Below are 20,521 nucleotides of genomic sequence, written 5' to 3'. Positions count from 1 at the left end.
TAGTCCTTGGCATGGCAATTCAGTGACTAAGACAGAAAGTTGATTTAATCTCATTTGAAATTCACTCCTGGTTTGCATTCTTTCTCATAGTTGATTTAGAAAATTAAAAATATCCAGTTACAAATCTCATCTCATTATCACAACTATACCTTGGAAAAGCAGCTTATAGTTCTCTATGGGAGATAATCAGGTAAACATGTTACCAAACAATAATTAATAATTTAATGTCCTTCAAGATCAAGGGTAGGGCAAATCTATGTATGCTACTTATAACCTAGGTGAGATTAATGATTCAAGTATCAGCAATATTAGTCCTTAAAATGTTATCATTTGTGTAGTGCAAAACATATATATATGTATATATGTACACAAACCAAACTACTGACGACAAGAAGAAGTGTAATCATCACAAACTAAGATTTCTTGTGAGTTCCACGGAAGTTCCATCTCATTCTGAGGTCATTCAGGCCCAGTAGTCTTCTTGGGGAAAATATCATTTTCTTCAGTTCAGTTTTCTTTAAAAACAAAGTAAAAACCAATTTCCTATGAATATAAATGCAACCTGAATACAAAACACATCCATACCAGAGAATTCTTTGAACGATAACATAACCATAATATTCACATTCAGAATCAAACCATAAAATTACCAACAGTTCTTAAGAAATTACTTCTCATCCTTTTCTAGTTGGCTTAATGCAATTCAGAGTTTTGGGAATTATTTTATAACTTGGAAAAGTTCTGAAACAAAAAAAGCTGAGTAAGATTACAAAAGGTTGATAGATATACAACCTAGACTACTCATTTAATCAACATATATTGGGGCACCTGGGTGCCTCAGTTGGTTAAGTGTCTGATTCCGGCTCAGGTTATGATCCCAGGGTCCTGGGGTCAGGCTCTCTGCTCAGACGGCAGACTGCTTCTCCCGCTCCCTCTGCCTGCCGCTCCTCCTGCTTATACGCTCTTTTCTCTTTGTCAACTAAATAAATAAAATCTTAAAAAAAAAAATCAACATATATTTTGTGTCTGTTACTTTCCGGGCACTGTGCCAAGCACTGGGGATTCAAACATAAATGAGGCAGGCTCTCAGTTCTCAGAAGAGCTCTCAGGTTAGCTTGGGTGTGAGAGGGAGATATATAAACTAAGTTTGGAAAGGCATAATGTGACAGTTTTAGTGATAGCAGAATGAACGAGTGATCAGAGAAGGGTGGGCTTGTTAGCACAAAACAATTCACATATGATCTGAGGTCTGGGAAAGGTCCCACAGCGGTGAAATCTCTATTCTCTCCCCACAACTCAAGATGCGAAAATGCCTGGAACGTTCTCATCACAGATTCATTCCTCACCTCTGTAGAAATGCTCTTATGCAACCTCCTTGGCAGGAGTGATATTTTAGATAATACCATCAGCCATTATCTTCTGTAGAAAACCTCTTATGTACACTTCCTTGGCAGGAGTGACATTTTAAATGAGCAGATAATTTTTCATATTATGTAACATAAGGACAGCCCTCAAGTCATGAAGAAAAAAAAAAAAGGCGCCTGGAGCCAGAACAGAATTGTGGGTGCTACTTCTTTTTTTAAAGGTTTTATTTATTTATTTATTTATTTATTTAGAGAGAGAGAGAGAGAGAGAGAGAGAGCACCAGCCGGGGGGAGGAGCAGAGGGAGAGGGAGAAGCAGACTCCCCACTGAGCAGGGAGCCCAAAGTGGGGCTGGGGCTGGACCCCAGGACCCCAAGATCATGACCCGAGCTGAAGGCAGATGCGTAACTGACTGAGCTACCAAGGCGTCCCACAATTGCGGGTTGGTTCTGAAGACTAACAGCCCGAGTGAGGTTTTAGCAGAAATGTTAGCTGGAAGGTGCATGAACAGTTAGCGACACTTACTAACAACCCACGTGATGTAAATTCCTACACAAAATCCTTTGCAGATTTACAAAAAAGCACACAACTCTCTAATCCTCAATCTTCTCCTGTAATAGGTAAATAGACATAAATCCCCATCAGTATTTTCAGAGCTTTAGAATGCTTTTCAAGGCTCTTCCTGAGATCTTTTTGTCCTTTTTTCTTTTTAAATTAACTTGCAAAATGTAGGGTATGGTGTGATAAGAAAAGTTACAGAAAACAACAGATTAAGGGTAGGGGGAAACATGCCTTTCGCCTTGCCTGCTCAAGGATCTGCTCGGCTGGACTGATGGATTCTTTCCCCTCCTCAGAAACCTGGACTTTTCGAGGCAGGACCATCTGCCCCAGGCTCCACCTGAAGAGTATTCCTGCAGAAATCCTCCCCACACCTACCTAGTTGCTAGAACCTGCTACTGAAAGCTCAGAGCCCCAAGAAAACTACACGCATATTTATGAACCTGGGCAGAATGATAAAGAAAAGCGGTTAGAAACATGCTTCCCTTCAAAGTAATAGCTTAAGGGTAGTCTTTTGGACTTAATAGGGCTGCTTTTAGTATTGTACTCCTGGATAATTTTATTTAGAATGGTCAGGTTGGGTAACTGGGTAGAGGAAGAACCACAGAGGCTGCGCAGGGCCAATTTTTGAACAAGAAGTCTGCAGGTGTTGCTCTTCATACCACATTCAGAAAAAATGTTTTTGTTTTTTGGTTTTTTTCTGATCTGCTGCAGAGTGATAATACAATTTTGTTTTTAGATGTTATTTATTTACTGGACAGAGAGAGAGAGCACAAGCAGGGGGAGTAGCAGGCAAAGGGGGAGGGAGAAGAAGACTCCCCACTGAGCAGGGAGCCCGATGTGGGGCTCGATCCCAGGACCCTGAGATCATGACCTGAGCCGAAGGCAGACGCTTCACCCACTGAGCCACCCAGGCGCCCCACGAGTAATTTACTTTTGAATTTAGATTCTTCTGCACGGGGGGTGGGGGGTGGGGGATGGGGGGGGAATCAAGCAGTGGACCTCACACATTACTTTGAATGTTTAAGGAAACAAAACAAACGTCTTTTCAAAAAGCTTACCGCAAATAGACAGCTACTTATTTTACATATATATGGAACTCTCTCAGTGTGTTTGTACCCAGATGCATATTTATTAAATAAAATGGGGGGAAAAACATTTAAAATAAATAAATAAATAGAAAGCTTTCTATATCATATGGTACTTCCGTGTGAACTCCTAGAAATAGTGGGCCTTCAGTCATCCCCTCAGCACACATTTATTGAAAGCCCACAGACACTGTATGAGGGGTCGAGGCATAGGATGGTTCCTATTAAGAATAGGGCATACCCACTCCTTTCCACACCTTTCCCAGTCTAACTGGATTTCTGGATCTTTCTCCTCATCTCTAACACAGAACCCATCTCCTGCAAACCACACACACTGCTCTCTAGTTTTCATTCATATATACCTGTCAGATTAAAAATTGCTACACACTGGGCGCCTGGATGGCTCAGTTGTTAAGCGTCTGCCTTTGGCTCAGGTCATGATCCCGGGGTCCTGGGATCGAGCCCCACATCGGGATCCCTGTTCGTCCGGAAGCCTGCTTCTCCCTCTCCCACTCCCCATGCTTGTGCTCCCTCTATCGCTGTTGTTCTCTGTCAAATACGTAAATAAAATCTTTAAAAAAAAAATCGCTACACATTTCCGGATGAAAAGATGTCTAAGTCCCCTCAAGGCCAAAACGTATTTCCATATCAAATATGGCTCTATCTCCAACCCCAGTTAATTTGTTACATATATGAACAAATAATACATAAAACACTATCTGATCCAGGGCACCTGGGTGGCTCAGTCGGTTGAGCATCCAACTCGATTTTAGCTCAGTTTCATGATCTCAGGTCAGGGCCTGGGATCAAGCCCCATGTCAGACTCCACGCTCAGTGGGGAGTCTGCTTGGGATTCTCTCTCTCTCCCTCTGCCTCTACCCCTCCTCTCCGTGTGCTCTCTCTCACAAATAAGTAAATAAATCTTAAAAAAAAAAAAACCCACTATCTCATCAAAATGCAGTTGCGGGGGCACCTGGGTGGCTCAGTCGTTAAGCGTCTGCCTTCAGCTCAGGTCATGGTCCCAGGGTCCTGAGATCGAGCCCCATGTGTGGCTCCCTGCTCCACGGGAAGCCTGCTTCTCCCTCTCCCACTGCCCCTGCTTGTGTTACCTCTCACTGTCTCTCTCTCTCTCTCTCTCTCTGTCAAATAAATTAATAAATAAATAATCTTTAAAACAAAATGCGGTTGCACAGTCTAAATAGTGGGTAATTTGGAAGGACTAAACACTTAACATACTGAAAACTTGATGAAGATTCAACAATAACAAAGTAGAGTATTGAAAATTGGTTAAGATAGCAGGAGGGGAAGAATGAAGGGGAGGAATCGGAGGGGGAGATGAACCATGAGAGACGATGGACTCTGAAAAAGAAGCTGAGGGTTCTAGAGGGGAGGCGGGTGGGAGGATGGGTTGGCCTGGTGATGGGTATTAAAGAGGGCACATTCTGCATGGAGCACTGGGTGTTATATACAAATAATGAATTATGGAACACTACATCAAAAAAAATAGGTTAAGAGTGGGGCCCTTGGGTGGCTCAGTCAGTTAAATGGCTGCCTTCGGCTCAGGTCATGATCCCAGGGTCCTGGGATCGAGCCCCACGTCAGGCTCCTTCCTCAGTGGGGAGCCTGCTTCTCCCTCTCCCTCTGCCTGCCACTCCACCTGCTTGTGCTCTTCCTCTCCCTATCTCTATCAAATAAATAAATAAAATCTTAAAAAAAATAGGTAAGAATTTCTCCATTCAGAGGCATCTGTAAGTAATCAAAAGGGATACTTAGGAGAAATGGTGTAGATGTCTACCAGGAAGGAATATCTTAAAAAAATACTTTTAGGAGGTGCCTGGGTGGCTCAGTCATTAAGCGTCTGCATTCAGCTCAGGTCATGATCCCGGGGTCCTGGGATTGAGCCCCACATCGGGCTCCCTGCTCCGTGGGAAGCCTGCTTCTCCCTCTCCCACTCCCCCTGCTTGTGATCCCTGTCTCTCTATGTCTTTCTCTGTCAAATAAATAAATAAATAAATCTTTAAAAAAAAAAAAAACTTTTTGGAAAAACTGCAATTTTTGGTGACTGCTGAAGCAAAGTCATTGTTTTTTCCATCGTAAATAAAGTGATAAGCTGCTGCAAACTTAAGCATAACATAAATTTTTAACCCAAGTAAGTGTTAGGGTTTTTGTCTTGTGCCAAATTTCTCTACTCTCCAATCCTCAACTTTCAACAGAGGAAACATGAAAAGGAACTTTAAATACATTGCCAATTATGTCAACACCTAACTTTAGTGCCATTGTGTCCTGCTGCTTCAATCTAGCATTCTTACGAAATAGTGAGAAAAGGTTGGGTCCTTTTTCTCTCCATTTATTAGGGAAATTAAAATTTAAAACACTGTGTGAGGGGCACCTGGGTGGCTCAGTCGTTAGGCGTCTGCCTTCGGCTCGGGTCATGATCCCAGGGTCCTGGGATCGAGCCCCGTCAGGCTCCCTGCTCAGTGGAGAGCCTGCTTCGCCCTCTCCCTCTGCCCGCTCCCCTCCATGCTCTCCCTCGCTCACTCTCTTTTTCTCAAATAAATAAAATCTGAAAAAAAAAAAAAAAACTACCGCATAGCACTAAACCCGACCATCATGGGAGAAATGTAAAATGTGTAAAAAGAAGAAAAGAAAGGACTTAAACTAAGGTTTATCGAACCCTGCCACCCACCTTCCACACAGCTGAAATGACATCTATAAAAATGACTTAGAAAAGAGGTAAATAACAGTGTGAGAGCAGTTTTTGTTTCTGAACTCCTACTCAAGGTTTTTCAAGTGGGCGGGTGTATTCCAAGAACACGAATGTACCACAGAACTTATTTAGTTCTCTTACGAACATAAGTCAAACTGTCTTAACATAAGCAGAAAACGGGAAGACTAAAAGGATTCACCCAAATCCCGATGCATTTCGGTTTCTCTGCCATCAGGTATTATGACTGGAGCACTTACGTTAACTAGTGTGCTGTTTATCCCTTTCAGAGAAGAGAAGGGCGAATGCCTCATTTCCGCTTTTGATAGCAAATACAGTTAATTAGGGACCTGGGTTCTTTGGTAGAAGAACAGCATACCCATAATTATTTAAACTTGTAGATTTTTAAAAATGTGTCTCTATTGCACATATTTAAGATGGCACTTAAAATTATCAAATATCCTATTTCTTCTCCCCATCTGTTGTTATTTAATGGGACATGGTGATGAAAACACCAAAAACATAGTAAGTGAGGCCATGAGTGGGGTAAACGATGGTCTATATGCCCAGCCATGCGAAGTAATTCAGTTTACGTAGTGTCTAAAAAAAAAATGCTTTAATGAACCCAAGAGATTGAGCCTCAGGTTATTCCAAACCTAGACAATCTCAGAGCCCTTTCAAGGATCCCAATCTATTATTCTCAGGCCTATTTGAGGTATCTCCTGGCATCCCAAACTGGAATATTGGCCCTCAAATTAGAAAAATCTCTATTTCTAGAGATAGTCAACACCAGGCTAAAAATCTTCTAAAATGTCAATGTCTAGTTCAAAGAGCATGCAGGCATTATTTGTTTCCCTACCTATTGTCTGTGGTCCTTTAATGTTAGCAAAGAGCCCAAAATAACCATCAGACTTTCATTTTTTTAAGTCTAACAGGTACTAGAAATCCACTAGGTATCATTTCCAAGATAGTTCAGTCTCGGGATCGGTACAGAATGGCCAGTCTGACAATACATCTATAAAACAGACCTATCCTCTTCACTGCTATTGAAAGCTCTGTCTACTATAGATTATAAGACTCTGCAAACTATTGTCAATCATAAAACTACATTACCTTCTCCTTCTTTGATAATATAAATGCACCAACCACTGGGCAATAAAAGGCCATATGATAGCAAAAGTTATTGCACCAGGAGACATCTCGAAGGGCCACCAAGATGGTCTCTGAGAAAATAAAATAAGTTGGTCACCAGTCTATTACACATTGCATGTATAAACATAAAAACATACTATTTCATAATTTTGAAAATATAAAACTTAATAACAAATCTCAGTCCTGCTAAACAGAAGGGAGGTATGCTGTACCTAAGAGCGTAATTCAGTAAGTAGACTCCCAGGAGTACTTCAGACTTAAACATATAACAAGTATATTGTAACTTCAAAGCTCTAGAGGGTAGGTTTCATTTGGAATACTTTAAGAACCTTGTATACCTAAATTTATTTTAAGTTATTTGAAACCCTGGGACTTAGACTTAAGAACTTCTTACCTGTGACGGAGGCTGATTACTGGTCTGTAATGTGGACGATTTTGCCTATAAATACAAATGAAAGTGATTTAGCTTGGACAAAATGAGAAAAAAATAGTAATTTTTCTATTTCCTATCTTTTTTTTTAAAGGCTAAAATATTAGTTTATTCTGCTGACCATGCTTCAATTGTCCTAAAACCCATACTGGCCAAATAACAAGGTCCCCAAAATTGCTGGCCAAATAAATACCTTTGACATTTTATATTTTATAGTTCAAATTATATAAAATTATCAAAATAAAACCTCAAACTAATCTAAACCATTACTTCTTTTATACTGTTATTACATTACCTAATCAACTTTTCTTATTCTTTAATTTCCAAAAAAATTACCAATTTACAAACACATCTGAGAACTGCAGCCTTGATTATTATTAAAATTATAAATCATATGGGGCACCCGCGTGGCTCAGTCCTTAAGTGTCTGCTTCGCTCAGGTCACGATCCCAGGGTCCTGAGATCGAGCCCCGCATTGAGCTCCTTGCTCGGCGGGAAGCCTGCTTCTCCCTCTCCCATTCCTCCTGCTTGTGTTCCTGCTCTCACTATCTCTCTCCCTGTGTCAAATAAATAAATAAAATCTTTAAAAAAATTATAAATCATATCGAAAGATCTGTTTTGAAAATTTATGAAAAACTATAGCACAAGAGGTATGATAAATATGAGAAATGAACTGTTAGTGTTGTAGGTTTATTTTTAAAATTTTTTTCCAGCTTTATTAAGATATAATTTGAGGGGCGCCTGGGTGGCTCAGTCGTTCGGCGTCTGCCTTCGGCTCAGGTCATGATCCCAGGGTCCTGGGAAAGAGCCCCGCATGGGGCTCCTGGCTCTGCGGTAAGCCTGCTTCTCCCTCTCCCACTCCCTCCGCTTGTGTTCCCTCTCTCGCTGTGTCTCTCACTGTCAAATAAATAAAATCTTTAAAAAAAGATATAATTTGAGATATAATTAATATATATGTGTGATAATTTGATACATACACATATTGTGAAATGATTACCATAATCAAGTTAATTAACACATTCCTGACCTCACATAGTTACCTTTCCTGCGCGGAGGAATACTGTCGGTTTTTCAATGAGATGTATAAACTAAGCAGAAAAATTTCAACTTAATTGAGGAAATTTATATTCCAACTTGGCTCATCCAGAAAACAAGTTTCCTTATACTAATTGTTGGAAACTTATTACTCCAGTTTCTCCATTTATTATAACTTCATAGAAATGGTATGAAAATTAATAAGATCATTCATTGATTGATTCATTCATTCAGTAAATGTTTACTCAGCGTCTGTTATGTACCAGTTACTACTCTGGGAATTAGAAACGCAACAGGGAACAAAATGACAAAAAGTGCTGCCCTAATGGAGCTTATACTGTAATGGAGAGATACAAATAATAATGAACAAATTAGTAAAATATACAGTATATCAGGTAGTGATAAACACCATAAAGAAAAATAAAACAGGAAGGAGGAAAAAAAGATAAAGGAAAACAGGGAGAGGAAATGAGACATGTTGGAGAGGAGAGTCTTGCAATTTTATTTATTTATTTATTTATTTATTTTTAATTTATCTATTTTTTAATTTTTTTAAAGATTTTATTTAGTTATTCATGAGAGACAGAGAGAGAGGGAGGCAGAGGGAGAAGCAGGGTCCCAAGGAGCAGGGAGCCCGATGTGGGACTTGATCCCAGGACCCCGGGATCATGCCCTGACCCGAAGGCAGACGCTTAACCATCTGAGCCACCCAGGTGCCCAAGTCTTGCAATTTTAAATAGGGTGGTCGGAATTGCTATTCAACACAGTATTAGAAGTCCTAGCCACAGAAATCAGACAACAAAAAGAAATCAAAGGCATCCAAATCGGCAAAGAAGAAGTCAAACTCTCACTGTTTGCAGATGATATGATACTTTATGTGGAAAACTCAAAAGACTCCACCCCAAAACTGCTAGAACTCATACAGGAATTCAGTAAAGTGGCAGGATATAAAATCAATCCACAGAAATCAGTGGCATTCCTACACACCAACAACAAGACAGAAGAGAGAGAAATTAAGGAGTCGATCCCATTTACAATTGCATTCAAAACCATAAGATATCTAGGAATAAATCTAACCAAAGAGGCAAAGGATCTGTACTCAGAAAACTATAAAATACTCATGAAAGAAATTGAGGAGGACACAAGGAAATGGAAAAATGTTCCATGCTCATGGATTGGAAGAACAAACATTGTGAAGATGTCAATGCTACCTAGAGCAATCTACACATTCAATGCAATCCCTATCAAAATACCATCCACTTTTTTCAAAGAAATGGAACAAATAATCCTAAAATTTGTACGGAACCAGAAAAGACCCTGAATAGCCAGAGGAATGTTGAAAAAGAAAAGCAAAGCTGGCGGCATCACAATTCCGGACTTCCAGCTCTATTACAAAGCTGTCATCATCAAGACAGTATGGTACTGGCACAAAAAGAGACACATAGATCAATGGAACAGAATAGAGAGCCCAGAAATGGACCCTCAACTCCATGGTCAACTAATCTCTGACAAAGCAGGAAAGAATGTCCAATGGAAAAAAGACAGTCTCTTCAACAAATGGTGTGGGGAAAATTGGACAGCCACATGCAGAAGAATGAAACTGGACCATTTCCTTACACCACACACAAAAATAGACTCAAAATGGTTGAAAGACCTCAATGTGAGACAGGAGTCCATCAAAATCCTAGAGGACAACACAGGCAGCAACCTCTTCAACCTCAGATGCAGCAACTTCTTCCCAGAAACATCGCCAAAGGCAAGGGAAGTGAGGGCAAAAATGAACTATTGGGATTTCATCAAGATAAAAAGCTTTTGCACAGCAAAAGAAAACAGTCAACAAGACCAAAACACAACCGACAGAATGGGAGAAGATATTTGCAAATGACATATCATATGAAGGGCTAGTATCCAAAATCTATAAAGAACTTCTTAAACTCAACACCTGAAGAACAAATAATCCAATCAAGAAATGGTCAGAAGACATGAACAGACATTTTTCCAAAGAAGACATCCAAATGGCTGGCCAACAGACACATGAAAAAGTGCTCAACATCGCTCGGCATCAGGGAAATCCACATCAAAACCTCAGTGAGATACCACCTCACACTAGTCAGAATGGCTAAAATGAACAAGTCAGGAAACGAAAGATGTTGGCGGGGATGTGGAGAAAGGGGGACCCTCCCACACTGTTGGTAGGAATGCAAGCTGGTGCAACCACTCTGGAAAACAGTATAGAGTTCCTCAAAAAGTTGAAAATAGAGCTACCATAGGATCCAGCAATTGCACTACTGGGCATTTACCCCAAAGATACAAATGTAGGGATCTGAAGGGGTACGTGCACCCCAATGTTCATAGCAGCAATGTCCACAATAGCCAAACTGTGGAAAGAGCCAAGATGTCCATCGACAGATGAATGGATAAAGAAGATGTGGTGTATATATATACAATGGAGTATTATGCAGCCATCAAAAGGAATGAGATCTTGCCATTTGGAACGACGTGGAAGGAACTGGAGGGTGTTATGCTGAGTGAAATAAGTCAATCAGAGAAAGACATGTATCATATGACCTCACTGATATGAGGAATTCTTAATCTCAGGAAACAAACTGAGGGTTGCTGGAGTGGGGGTGGGAGGGATTGGGTGACTGGGTGATAGACACCGGGGAGGGTATGTGTTATGGTGAGCGCTGAGAATTGTGCAAGACTGATGAATCACAGATCTGTACCTCTGAAACAAATAATGCAGTATATGTTAAGAAAAAAAAAGAAGATAGCAGGAGGGGAAGAATGAAGGGGTAAATCGGAGGGGGAGACGAACCATGAGAGACGATGGACTCTGAAAAACAAACTGAGGGTTCTGGAGGGGATGAGGGTGGGGGGATGGGTTAGCCTGGTGATGGATATTCAAGAGGGCACGTTCTGCGTGGAGCCCTGGGTGTTATGCACAAACAATGAATCATGGAACACTACATCGCAAACTAATGATGTAATGTATGGTGATTAACATAACAAAAAATTTAGAGAAAAAAATAGGGTGGTCAGAGAAGGCTTTGCTGACACTGGAGCAAAGACCTAAACAAAGAAAACTATGCTCTGTGGCTAAGGGGGGCAGGGTCGGGGGGTTGAGGAGAACAATCTTCAGTAGAGAGGAAGAGCAAGTGCAAAGACCAAGGGTGGGAGGGCGCCTGCGGGCAAGTTCGAGGTACAGCACAGAGGCTTGTAAACTGAACCAACAGCAGGAAGTGGTAAGGAGGAGACAGGCTTTAAATTTCCTTCTTAGAAGTCATATGATCTCAAGGACCCCAGTACCCACGATGACTATACCTTACAGGTAAAACTAAATTAGTTGCCTCCAGATGTTGCATTAGTCCTCACAGACCATTAAGGTGTTAAAGAAGAGTATAATCAAATTGCAAGTGCTGAAAGAATCTAGACAAGGGAATGATCTTATGATATTATTTGTAATTGTACCTTGCAGGCATAACGATATATTTTAAAGATTTACTTATTTATTTGAAAGAGAGAGTGCGCACGAGCAAGCATGCAGCAGGGAGGGGCAGAGGTAGAGAGAGAGAGAGAGAGAGAGAATCTTGAGCAGACTGCTGCTGAGCACAGAGCCCGATGCGGAGCCCGATGTGGGGTTCGATCTCACGACCCTGAGATCATGACCCGAGCCAAAACGAAGAGTCAGATGCTTAACCGATTGAACCACTTAGATGCCCCAAGGCATAATAATATTTAACCGGGAGATTTACCTTATGGCACTTTCTTCAGAATAAAGGATAGATTTACAAAATTGGGATCCCTGGTATATGCTGACTTAACTAAGTTCATGTTAGTCCACGTGAATTTGAATGGAATTCAAGGTGACCAAATCCCAATGTGATGACACTATTCTCATTAAAGCAGCAACTACTAACAAATACTAAGGTAGAGTCAGAACTATTAAATGGTAACTATTAGCAGATTTTTTTTTTCTATGTAATGAAGGTCTGGAAAGATAAATGAAGATTCCCAAGGACCCTTTCTTCCATCTACGCAGCACTGGCACTAGCTGTATAAGTAGCATTATAATTTTTTGGTTTAATGATATTTATCCATACACGTTGTTAAAAAAAAAAATCAGGGACACGTGTGAAAGCACAGTTAGGAAAACTTTCTTCAATGGAGGAGGGGCTATCACTATGGGCATAGGGACTTCTACAGTAGGGGGAGACGGAGGGGGCTCAACTCCCAACGCAGCATGGGCGAGGGGGAATTTCGTATCAAGGAGTAGGGCTGGGATCAGTGGATGGAAAATCCTAACAGGAAACATCAGGGATAAGGAAGATTCTGGCTAAACCGACCTAACAGGATTCGTGCTGAAGACAAGCCAGGGCGATCTCAGACATCACCTGGGCTTGGTGGAGGATGAGGAGCCTGCCCGGTTCAACTGACGGAGCAGGGTTCTTGATAAAACTGGATTTTACAAGGCAGAAGTAGAGAGATGGGCCTGAGAGAAAGTGCAGGAGTCTGACAAAAGTTTAGTCGACCAATGAATTTTTGTTGGTATCAGTGGCTTTTACATATTTAGAAGTTCTATTTACCATTCTATAGCTAGATTAACCTAAGGATTACTGACTTTTTTTTAAAGATTTTATTTATTTATTTATTTGACAGAGAGAGACACAGCAAGAGAGGGAACAGGAGCAGGGGGAGTGGGAGAGGGAGAAGCAGGCTTCCCGCCAAGCAGGGATCCCCATGCGGGGCTCGATCCCAGGACCCTGGGATCATGACCTGAGTCGAAGGCAGACGCTTAACGACTGAGCCACCCGGGCGCCCCTACTGAATTTTTTGGAAAAGATGTTTGAAAGGAAAAATCCCATACAGTTGCAACCATTGCAAAGGAAATATGAAGACAGAGAATTATTTAAGTGAGGTCCTCTCTAAGGCTGTGAACTTCCTGAGGGAGGAAACCAAGCTGGCTTACTATCATCGCTATTATCGTCACCATCATCATGTCATGTGACAATATGTAAATGTCACATGAGTGTTCCAGGCACTGTACTATGTATTTTACTTAATTCTCTGAACAATCCTGGGGCTCCTGGGTGGCTCAGCCGTTAAGCGTCTGCCTTCGGCTCAGGTCATGATCTCAGGGTCTTGGGATCGAGCCCCACATCGGGCTCCCTGCTCAGTGGGAAGCCTGCTTCTCCCTCTCCCATTCCCCCTGCTTGTGCTCCCTCTCTCCCTGTGTCTCTCTGTCAAATAAATACATAAAATCTTTAAAAAAATATTCTCTGAACAATCCTATGCGATAGGCATTACCAGTATTTCCATTTTATCGATAAGGAAACTGAGGCATAGAGAAGTAAAGTAACCTGACTGAAGACCACACAGTAAGTGGCAGAGCTATGATTTGAATCCAGGTAGTTTGTTCCAAGCTCTGCTACACAGCGCTATCTCCCATTTCGTTTATGCGTCCACTGCCCAGAAAAGTATCCGGTGTGTGGCCATTCAACAAATATTTATCGAATGCATGAGTCTCAGGCAGCTTACTGTGATGGAAAGTGCACTGCATGAGAAATCTGGAAAGTTTAGGCATAGAGCGGGCTCTGCGCCAATCTCACCTTCTTCCTCTGTTGAACTAGAGTATTGAACTAAGTTTCCTTTAGTTCTACAATCTGCTACTATTCTATCATCAATTTCTTTCTTTTTGTCATCCAAATGAATTATGCAAATTTTAAGGAAAAAGTCTTTAACATGTCAGAATCTTTTTTTTATTTGCTTTATGTAAGCCAAGAATAAAACACTTGTAAAGAAAAAAATTAAAAGAATTTTTAGCAGAATTTCCATACCATTAAAAACATTAAGTGTAAACAATATACTCTTTAAAAAAGTCACAGAATAGGAGCACCTGGGTGGCTCAGTTGGTTAAGTGCCTGCCTTTGGCTCAGGGCATGATCCCGGGGTCCTGGGATTGAGTCCCACGTTGGACTCCTTACTCAGCAGGGAGTCTGCTTCTCCCTCTGCCTCTGCCCCTCCCCGCTTCTCTCTCTCGCTCTCAAATAAAAACTCTTAAAAAAAAGATTTTACTTTCAAGTAATCTCTACACCCAACATGGGGCTTGAACCCTCAACCCCAACATCAAGAGACCAACACTCTCTGACTGAGCCAGCCAGGCGCCCCTTAACAGCACTTATCCTTCTAATACTAAGCTACCCTACTTCTACCTCCAACATGGTACTGGTAATTTTACACTAGAAAACTTTTTTTATTAAGTGGCAGTTCGCTTTTGGGTCAGTCTTTTTTTTTCAAGATTTTGTTTTGCTTTGTTTTAAAGTAATCTCTACACCCAACATGGGGACCAAATTTACAACCCTGAGATCAAGAGACGCATGCTCTACCGACTGAGCCAGCCAGGCACCCCTGGGTAAGTCTTTTCTTAAGTAAACAATATTTTCAAACGTAAATCCTTTTTATTTAATTTTTTAAAATTACTTTATTTTTTAAAAGTAATCTCTCTGCCCTACATGGGGCTTGAACTCACAACACAGAGATCAAGCGTTGCATGTTCTATCGACTGTGCCAGCCAAGCACTCCTAAGTCTTTTTTATTGTTTTAAAAATCATTACATTACATTGATTTGTGTAAATCTGATCAACACAGATTACACTTATCTGCTGTTTTACAGGATCGGCAGTGGAGGAACACAAATTCGAAAGCTCACCTGCGAAGCCGTTAGTGTTTCCAGTTTATGAAGTCTCTGAAGGATGTTCTGCATGTCCTCCTGCAGGCGCGGAGGACGAGAGCAATCTGTTCATTGAGGCTGCCTCTTGACCCTCTGTCGGAGCCCCAGCGTTCCCCATCACCTCCGCTTCCTACTTGCCGACCCTTGGGTCCTTCGCTCATGTGTGGCAGTCTATGCCCTATTTTAAGACAGCAAAATAAGGGAGTTTTAAATAATTGTTATAGAAGTAGCAACAGTGCGTTTTACTCATTTTCCTCTATTATTTCTTTGAGTTCTAAATCTCCAAAGTGGAGTGGAAGCAATCAGGAAGTACACAAAAGACAGAGAGAAAAGAAGTAGATATATAAGCTTCTATTTGTATTAATATACTCAATGCTTTTCTTGCTAAGGTTTTATAATGTACATATTACACTAGCACATGACGAAATGCATGTAATTCACACATAATTTACATACTTGGGGTGCATTCTCAAAAATTCCTTACTAATGGGGCACCTGGGTGGCTCAGTCGTTAGGTGTCTGGCTTCAGCTCAGGTCATGGTCTCAGGGTTCTGGGATCGAGCCCCACATCGGGCTCCCTGCTCGGCGGGAAGCCTGCTTCTCCCTCTCCCACTCCCCCTGCTTGTATTCCTGCTCTTCCTGTCTCTCTCTCTGTCACATAAATAAAATCTTTTAAAAAAAATTAAAAATTGAAAAATAAATTCTTGCCCAAATTTCTGATTTCTTTAGGAAAAACAGAATCAAAAAAGAATTACTGGGTCAAAGGATGACAACTCTGTAGAGGTTCTTCTTCTTTTTTTTTTTTTTTTTTTGAGAGCCAGAGAGAGCATGAGCAGGGGGAGGAGCAGAGGGAGAGGGAGAAGCAGACTCCTCACTGAGGGTGCCTGATGCAGGGCTCGATCCCAGAACACTGGGATCATTACCTGAGCTGAAGGCAGATGCCCAACCCACTGAGCCATGCAGGCGCCCCTTTGTAGAGGTTCTCAATGAGTGTTGCCAAGTTATTTTTCAGAAAGGCTGTAACAGTTTTACATTGCAGCATATAAAAAGTACTACTGTGCAGAAATGGAATATTACAAGTTCTTATCTGTTTGCTAATACAGCGGGTAAGTTTTGTTTGTTTGTTTTAAATAATAAATAGGAAACTGTTTACCTCGTTGCCCTGTGGCACCCTGGAGCCCTAGAGCGGCAGCAGGATTCCCAAAGGTGAGCTTGCATCAAGCAGTGTTTTTGTAAAAGTGGTCTTGCTAGAGAAATGGAACTGGGGCTGTTTACCAGGTGAAACCCCAAAGAGAACACCGAGGTGCTTATGCCATTTCAAGACTTTACTCTTGTATTGAAAGGAAGTAAGTTTTGAAGTGGTTCTTCAGCTTTCAGGAAAGGACCACTTCAGCTATTGGTATGGAATTTGCAAGGGGGCAAAAAGTGGGAAATCTGGTTGGAGGCTTGGTTTTTTCCTGCATCCCTAAGAGACTGAGATATTCTGTGAGGGCCTGTCGGAGGGTACAGAAGGCCCTAGAGAATTAGTCCCATCTCTGCTCACTTTACCATATCCTATGTCACAGTCAGCTTTCAAACCAGCCTTCACAAAGACAGGATTAATCAGACCATTCCCATGTGATGATAATCCCCACCTCCAGTCACGCAATCCAACGATTCATTTTTTTCCTTTCGGAGTACTTATCACCATTTGCAACCAATCTGAATTATTGACTTATTCACTGTCAGCTCCCCTTTACTAGAACATGAGCTCTGTGGAAGGAGGGACTATCTCGTTCTCTACAGCATCCCCAGGAACCCAGAACAGAGCCTGACAAAGAACAGCTCAATAATACTTGTTCAATGCTGAGGCAGATTTACTGTGAAGCTCGTGAAGCTTAACTTCATGGTCTGGCACTTTTATGAACCCCTGTGATTGCCGGGAGTTGTGGTGTTTTATAGGTGGGGTGAAATCAGATTATAAATCGGAAGCCTTTCGGGCGCCTGGGTGGCTCAGTTGGTTACGTGACTGCCTTCGGCTCAGGTCATGACCCTGGAGTCCTGGGATCGAGTCCCACAGCAGGCTCCCCGCTCAGCGGGGAGTCTGCTTCTCCCTCTGACTCTCTTCCCTCTCATGCTCTCTATCTCTCATTCTCTCTCTCTCAAATAAATAAATAAAATCTTAAAAAAAATAAATTGGAAGCCTTTCATACATACAATTTTGGTAAACTGCTTAAAGAAAGGGACCTGAATCCAAGGCTCTAGTAATAGGTTGTGATCTTTCTCTTCTTCGTTTAATATTTACCATTTGGTACGTGTTCAAATGGCTAGTGTTTGAACAATAATTTTCTTTCTTTTTCTTAAATATTTTATTTATATATTTGAGAGAGAGCACGAGCAGAGGGGAGGGGCAGAGAGAGAGGGAGCAGACTCCACGCTGAGCAGGGAGCCCGATGCGGGACTCCATCCCAGGACCCTGGGATCATGACCTGAACTGAACGCAGACACTTAACCAACTGAGCCACCCAGGAGCCCTAAACAATAATTTTCTTAATACCATCACTTCTCTCTTTTTTCCCCCTATGTCTTCATTTGTTTTATGCAGATTATTTTCAACCGGACACACAGATAATCCTTTCACTTTTTATGATCTCATGAAATTATATAGGGATTTTCCTTTTTTTCAGCGAATAACATCATGATTTAATATTTGTATATATTGCGAAATAATCACCACAGTTAGTCCAGTTAATATCTGTCACCATACAGTTACAGATTGTTTTTCCTTGTGGTATCTTTTAAGATTTATTATCTTAGCAACTTTCAAATACCCAATACAGTATGATTCATGATCGTCACCATGCTGTACATCATATCCCCATGACTTCCTTATTTTAGAAGTGGAAGTTTTTACCTTTGACCCTTGTCCCATTTCACATCCCCTGCACCTCTGCCTCTGGCAATGATCAATCTATCTATTCTCTATCTATAAGCTTAGTCTTTTTTCTTAGACTCTACATATGAGATCATATGGTATTTATCTTTCCGTTAATTCTCTTTTTGGACAGTACCTATTCATTCCTAACTATGAACAATTATAAATTAATACATACTTACTTTTCTTCCCCATTCAATTCTATTCTGTTACCTGACCACAGTACTATTCTTAATGTTTACCTTTGTATTGTTAAATGTTCTTTATCTCTACTTCTTGATTTGTCAGCTATCTTTTCATTTAAGTAAGGAAATGTGGAAAAGACAGAATTCAAATTTTTACCTACAGTAGCAAATAAAAGCAGAAAGGCAGCTAGAGGAACCTGTAAGCAATTGCTCGGGGGAAGGGGGGTGACAGAACATAAATTTGGCTACCTGGGAAAACTGCATGAAAGATGGAGAAATAGGGATGTTCCCCACCCCCAACCGGTACCTTCAGAGACCAAACTACTATGCCTTGTAGAATCAAAGGAGAGAACCAGGCATAAAGAAAAATGGTCATATGTTATGTAAGGATAATTTTTAACACCTCCTTTGTAGGTGGATAGTTCTAACGTCTCTCCCATCTGAAACTTTCCCGTTTTACTAATTCGTTTATAAAGAGTCAGTGAGAACAAAAAAGAATACACACCTCTCCCTCTTCTGACGTTAGGGCAATCCCCATTTTCTCCACCCTGTCTCTCACGGTGTGGTGCTCCGCTGTTACTCCGGCCATCTTCTCCTCCATGCTTTACTTCACCTTTTCCTTCAACGGCTACCACCTGCAGTTCCCCAATGTTGCCATTTCCAGGAGATCCTTCTTCAGGAAAAGCAGAATTTTCCAAGGGCTGATTGGGATCACCATCCAGGTAATATCGAAATGGTCCGTTGTTTGATGTAAAGCTGTCTAAAGACTACAAATTTAAAACAATACTTAGTTAAAAGCTATAAACATAAGTTTTTACGATAATAGAAGAATTACTGTTCCTATAATACTTTTTTCATGTTATGATAGGAAATATTTTTCTAAAACGGTATTCATCTACTGCTTCCTATGTGTCGGGAAGAAACGGGATGGAAATGATTTAGCCGTGAGCAAAGACTTGAGTAGTTTTGACAATGAATTGTTCTCATGGGTCAGTCATTCATCCAAGAGATTTTTTAAAAAATGTCTAATCTTGGGAACACCTGAGTGGCTCAGACGGTTAAAAATGTCTACTCTTATTCTAGTTACTATGCTAAACTCTAAGGATAAGAGTTAAAAATCTCTGTCTGCAAGAGGCTTCTTAGTCTTGGTAAGGGAGTGAAAGAAGTTAAGATCACTACAACATAGTTTGATAAGTGTTATGAAAAAGACAGACAATGGGCGCTCGCTACAGGAACTCACGCGAGGGGCGCCGTACTCGGGCTGAGTGGAGGCTTCCTAGACGAAATGATATGAACTAAGTAACTTGGCCATAAAAAAGGAATGAAATTTGGCCATTCTTAACAACACGGATGGACCTAGAGGGTATTAGCTAAGTGAAATAAGTCAGACGGAGAAAGACAAATACTGTATGATTTCACTTATGTGTGGAGTCTGAAAAGCAAACAAAAGCCAACAACTCTTAAATACAGAAAACTAACTGGTGGTTGCTAGAGGGGAGGTGGATGTGGCAGGGATGGGTGAAATAGATAAAGGGGATTAACAGCTACAAACTTCCAGCTGGAAAATAAAGAAGTCTCAGAGGTGGAAAGTATAGCATAAGAAATACAGTCAACAATATTGTAATAGAGTTGTATGGTAACTACACTTATCGTGGTGAGCACCGAGTTAAGTAATGTACAGAATCATTGAATCAACATGTCGTACACCTAAAACTAATATAATATTGTATGTTAATTATATTTTAAAAAATAAGTCAGTGTGAAGAACAGATTTATTTGAAAATTATTCACTTTTCTTGACTGTCAATCAATGTTTCAAACATAGGGACTAGCTTTAAGAGTTTACCCTCTGTCTCCCCATCCCACCTCCCTCAGAATATTTACAAATATAAATATATGATAAATGACAATATTTAAATATTTTTTGATATTCAGGAATATTATATATTTTTAAAATCACAAAAATAATTTTAAATACAAATGTTTAAACATTTTATAGGTATATTTTCAAAGTGATGAACATGTACATCTGCTATTAAAAGAAGTTACGCAAGGGGGCGCCTGGGTGGCTCAGTCATTAAGCGTCTGCCTTCGGCTCAGGTCAGGATCCCAGGATCCTGGCATCGAGCCCCGCGTCGGTCTCCCCGCTCCGCGGGAAGCCTGCTTCTCCCTCTCCCACTCCCTCTGCTTGTGCTCCCTCTTTCACTGTGTCTCTCTGTGTCAAATAAACAAATAAAATCTTAAAAAAATTTTTTTTTCAAAATTTTATTGTAAAATACCATGCAACACAATAAAAAAGTCTCAATAAAAATATAAAAGTTGCCCCTAATTCCACTATCTTTCAAGGCTATACACCCTTATA

General features: G+C 40.8%; 1 protein-coding gene across 1 annotated transcript in view; it reads right to left on the bottom strand.

Moving 5' to 3' along the window:
• Positions 1-287: 287 nt before the first annotated feature.
• Positions 288-20,521, bottom strand: part of LOC114204091 (acyl-CoA-binding domain-containing protein 5-like) — a 32,193-nt gene continuing 11,959 nt past the window's right edge. The window contains 7 exon segments of the mRNA XM_088025519.1: positions 288-515; positions 6,827-6,936; positions 7,260-7,304; positions 15,040-15,110; positions 15,113-15,238; positions 18,665-18,926; positions 19,416-19,435. Coding sequence (XP_087881645.1) covers positions 503-515; positions 6,827-6,936; positions 7,260-7,304; positions 15,040-15,110; positions 15,113-15,238; positions 18,665-18,926; positions 19,416-19,435 — 647 coding nt within the window. The 3' untranslated portion in view covers positions 288-502.

The sequence above is a fragment of the Eumetopias jubatus genome, unplaced genomic scaffold (genome assembly GCF_037043125.1).
Source record: "Eumetopias jubatus isolate StellerSeaLion01/CBP00866 unplaced genomic scaffold, mEumJub1_p1.0 scaffold_8, whole genome shotgun sequence".
Lineage (NCBI taxonomy): Eukaryota > Metazoa > Chordata > Mammalia > Carnivora > Otariidae > Eumetopias > Eumetopias jubatus.
This window is presented reverse-complemented; position numbering and strand designations above follow the sequence as displayed.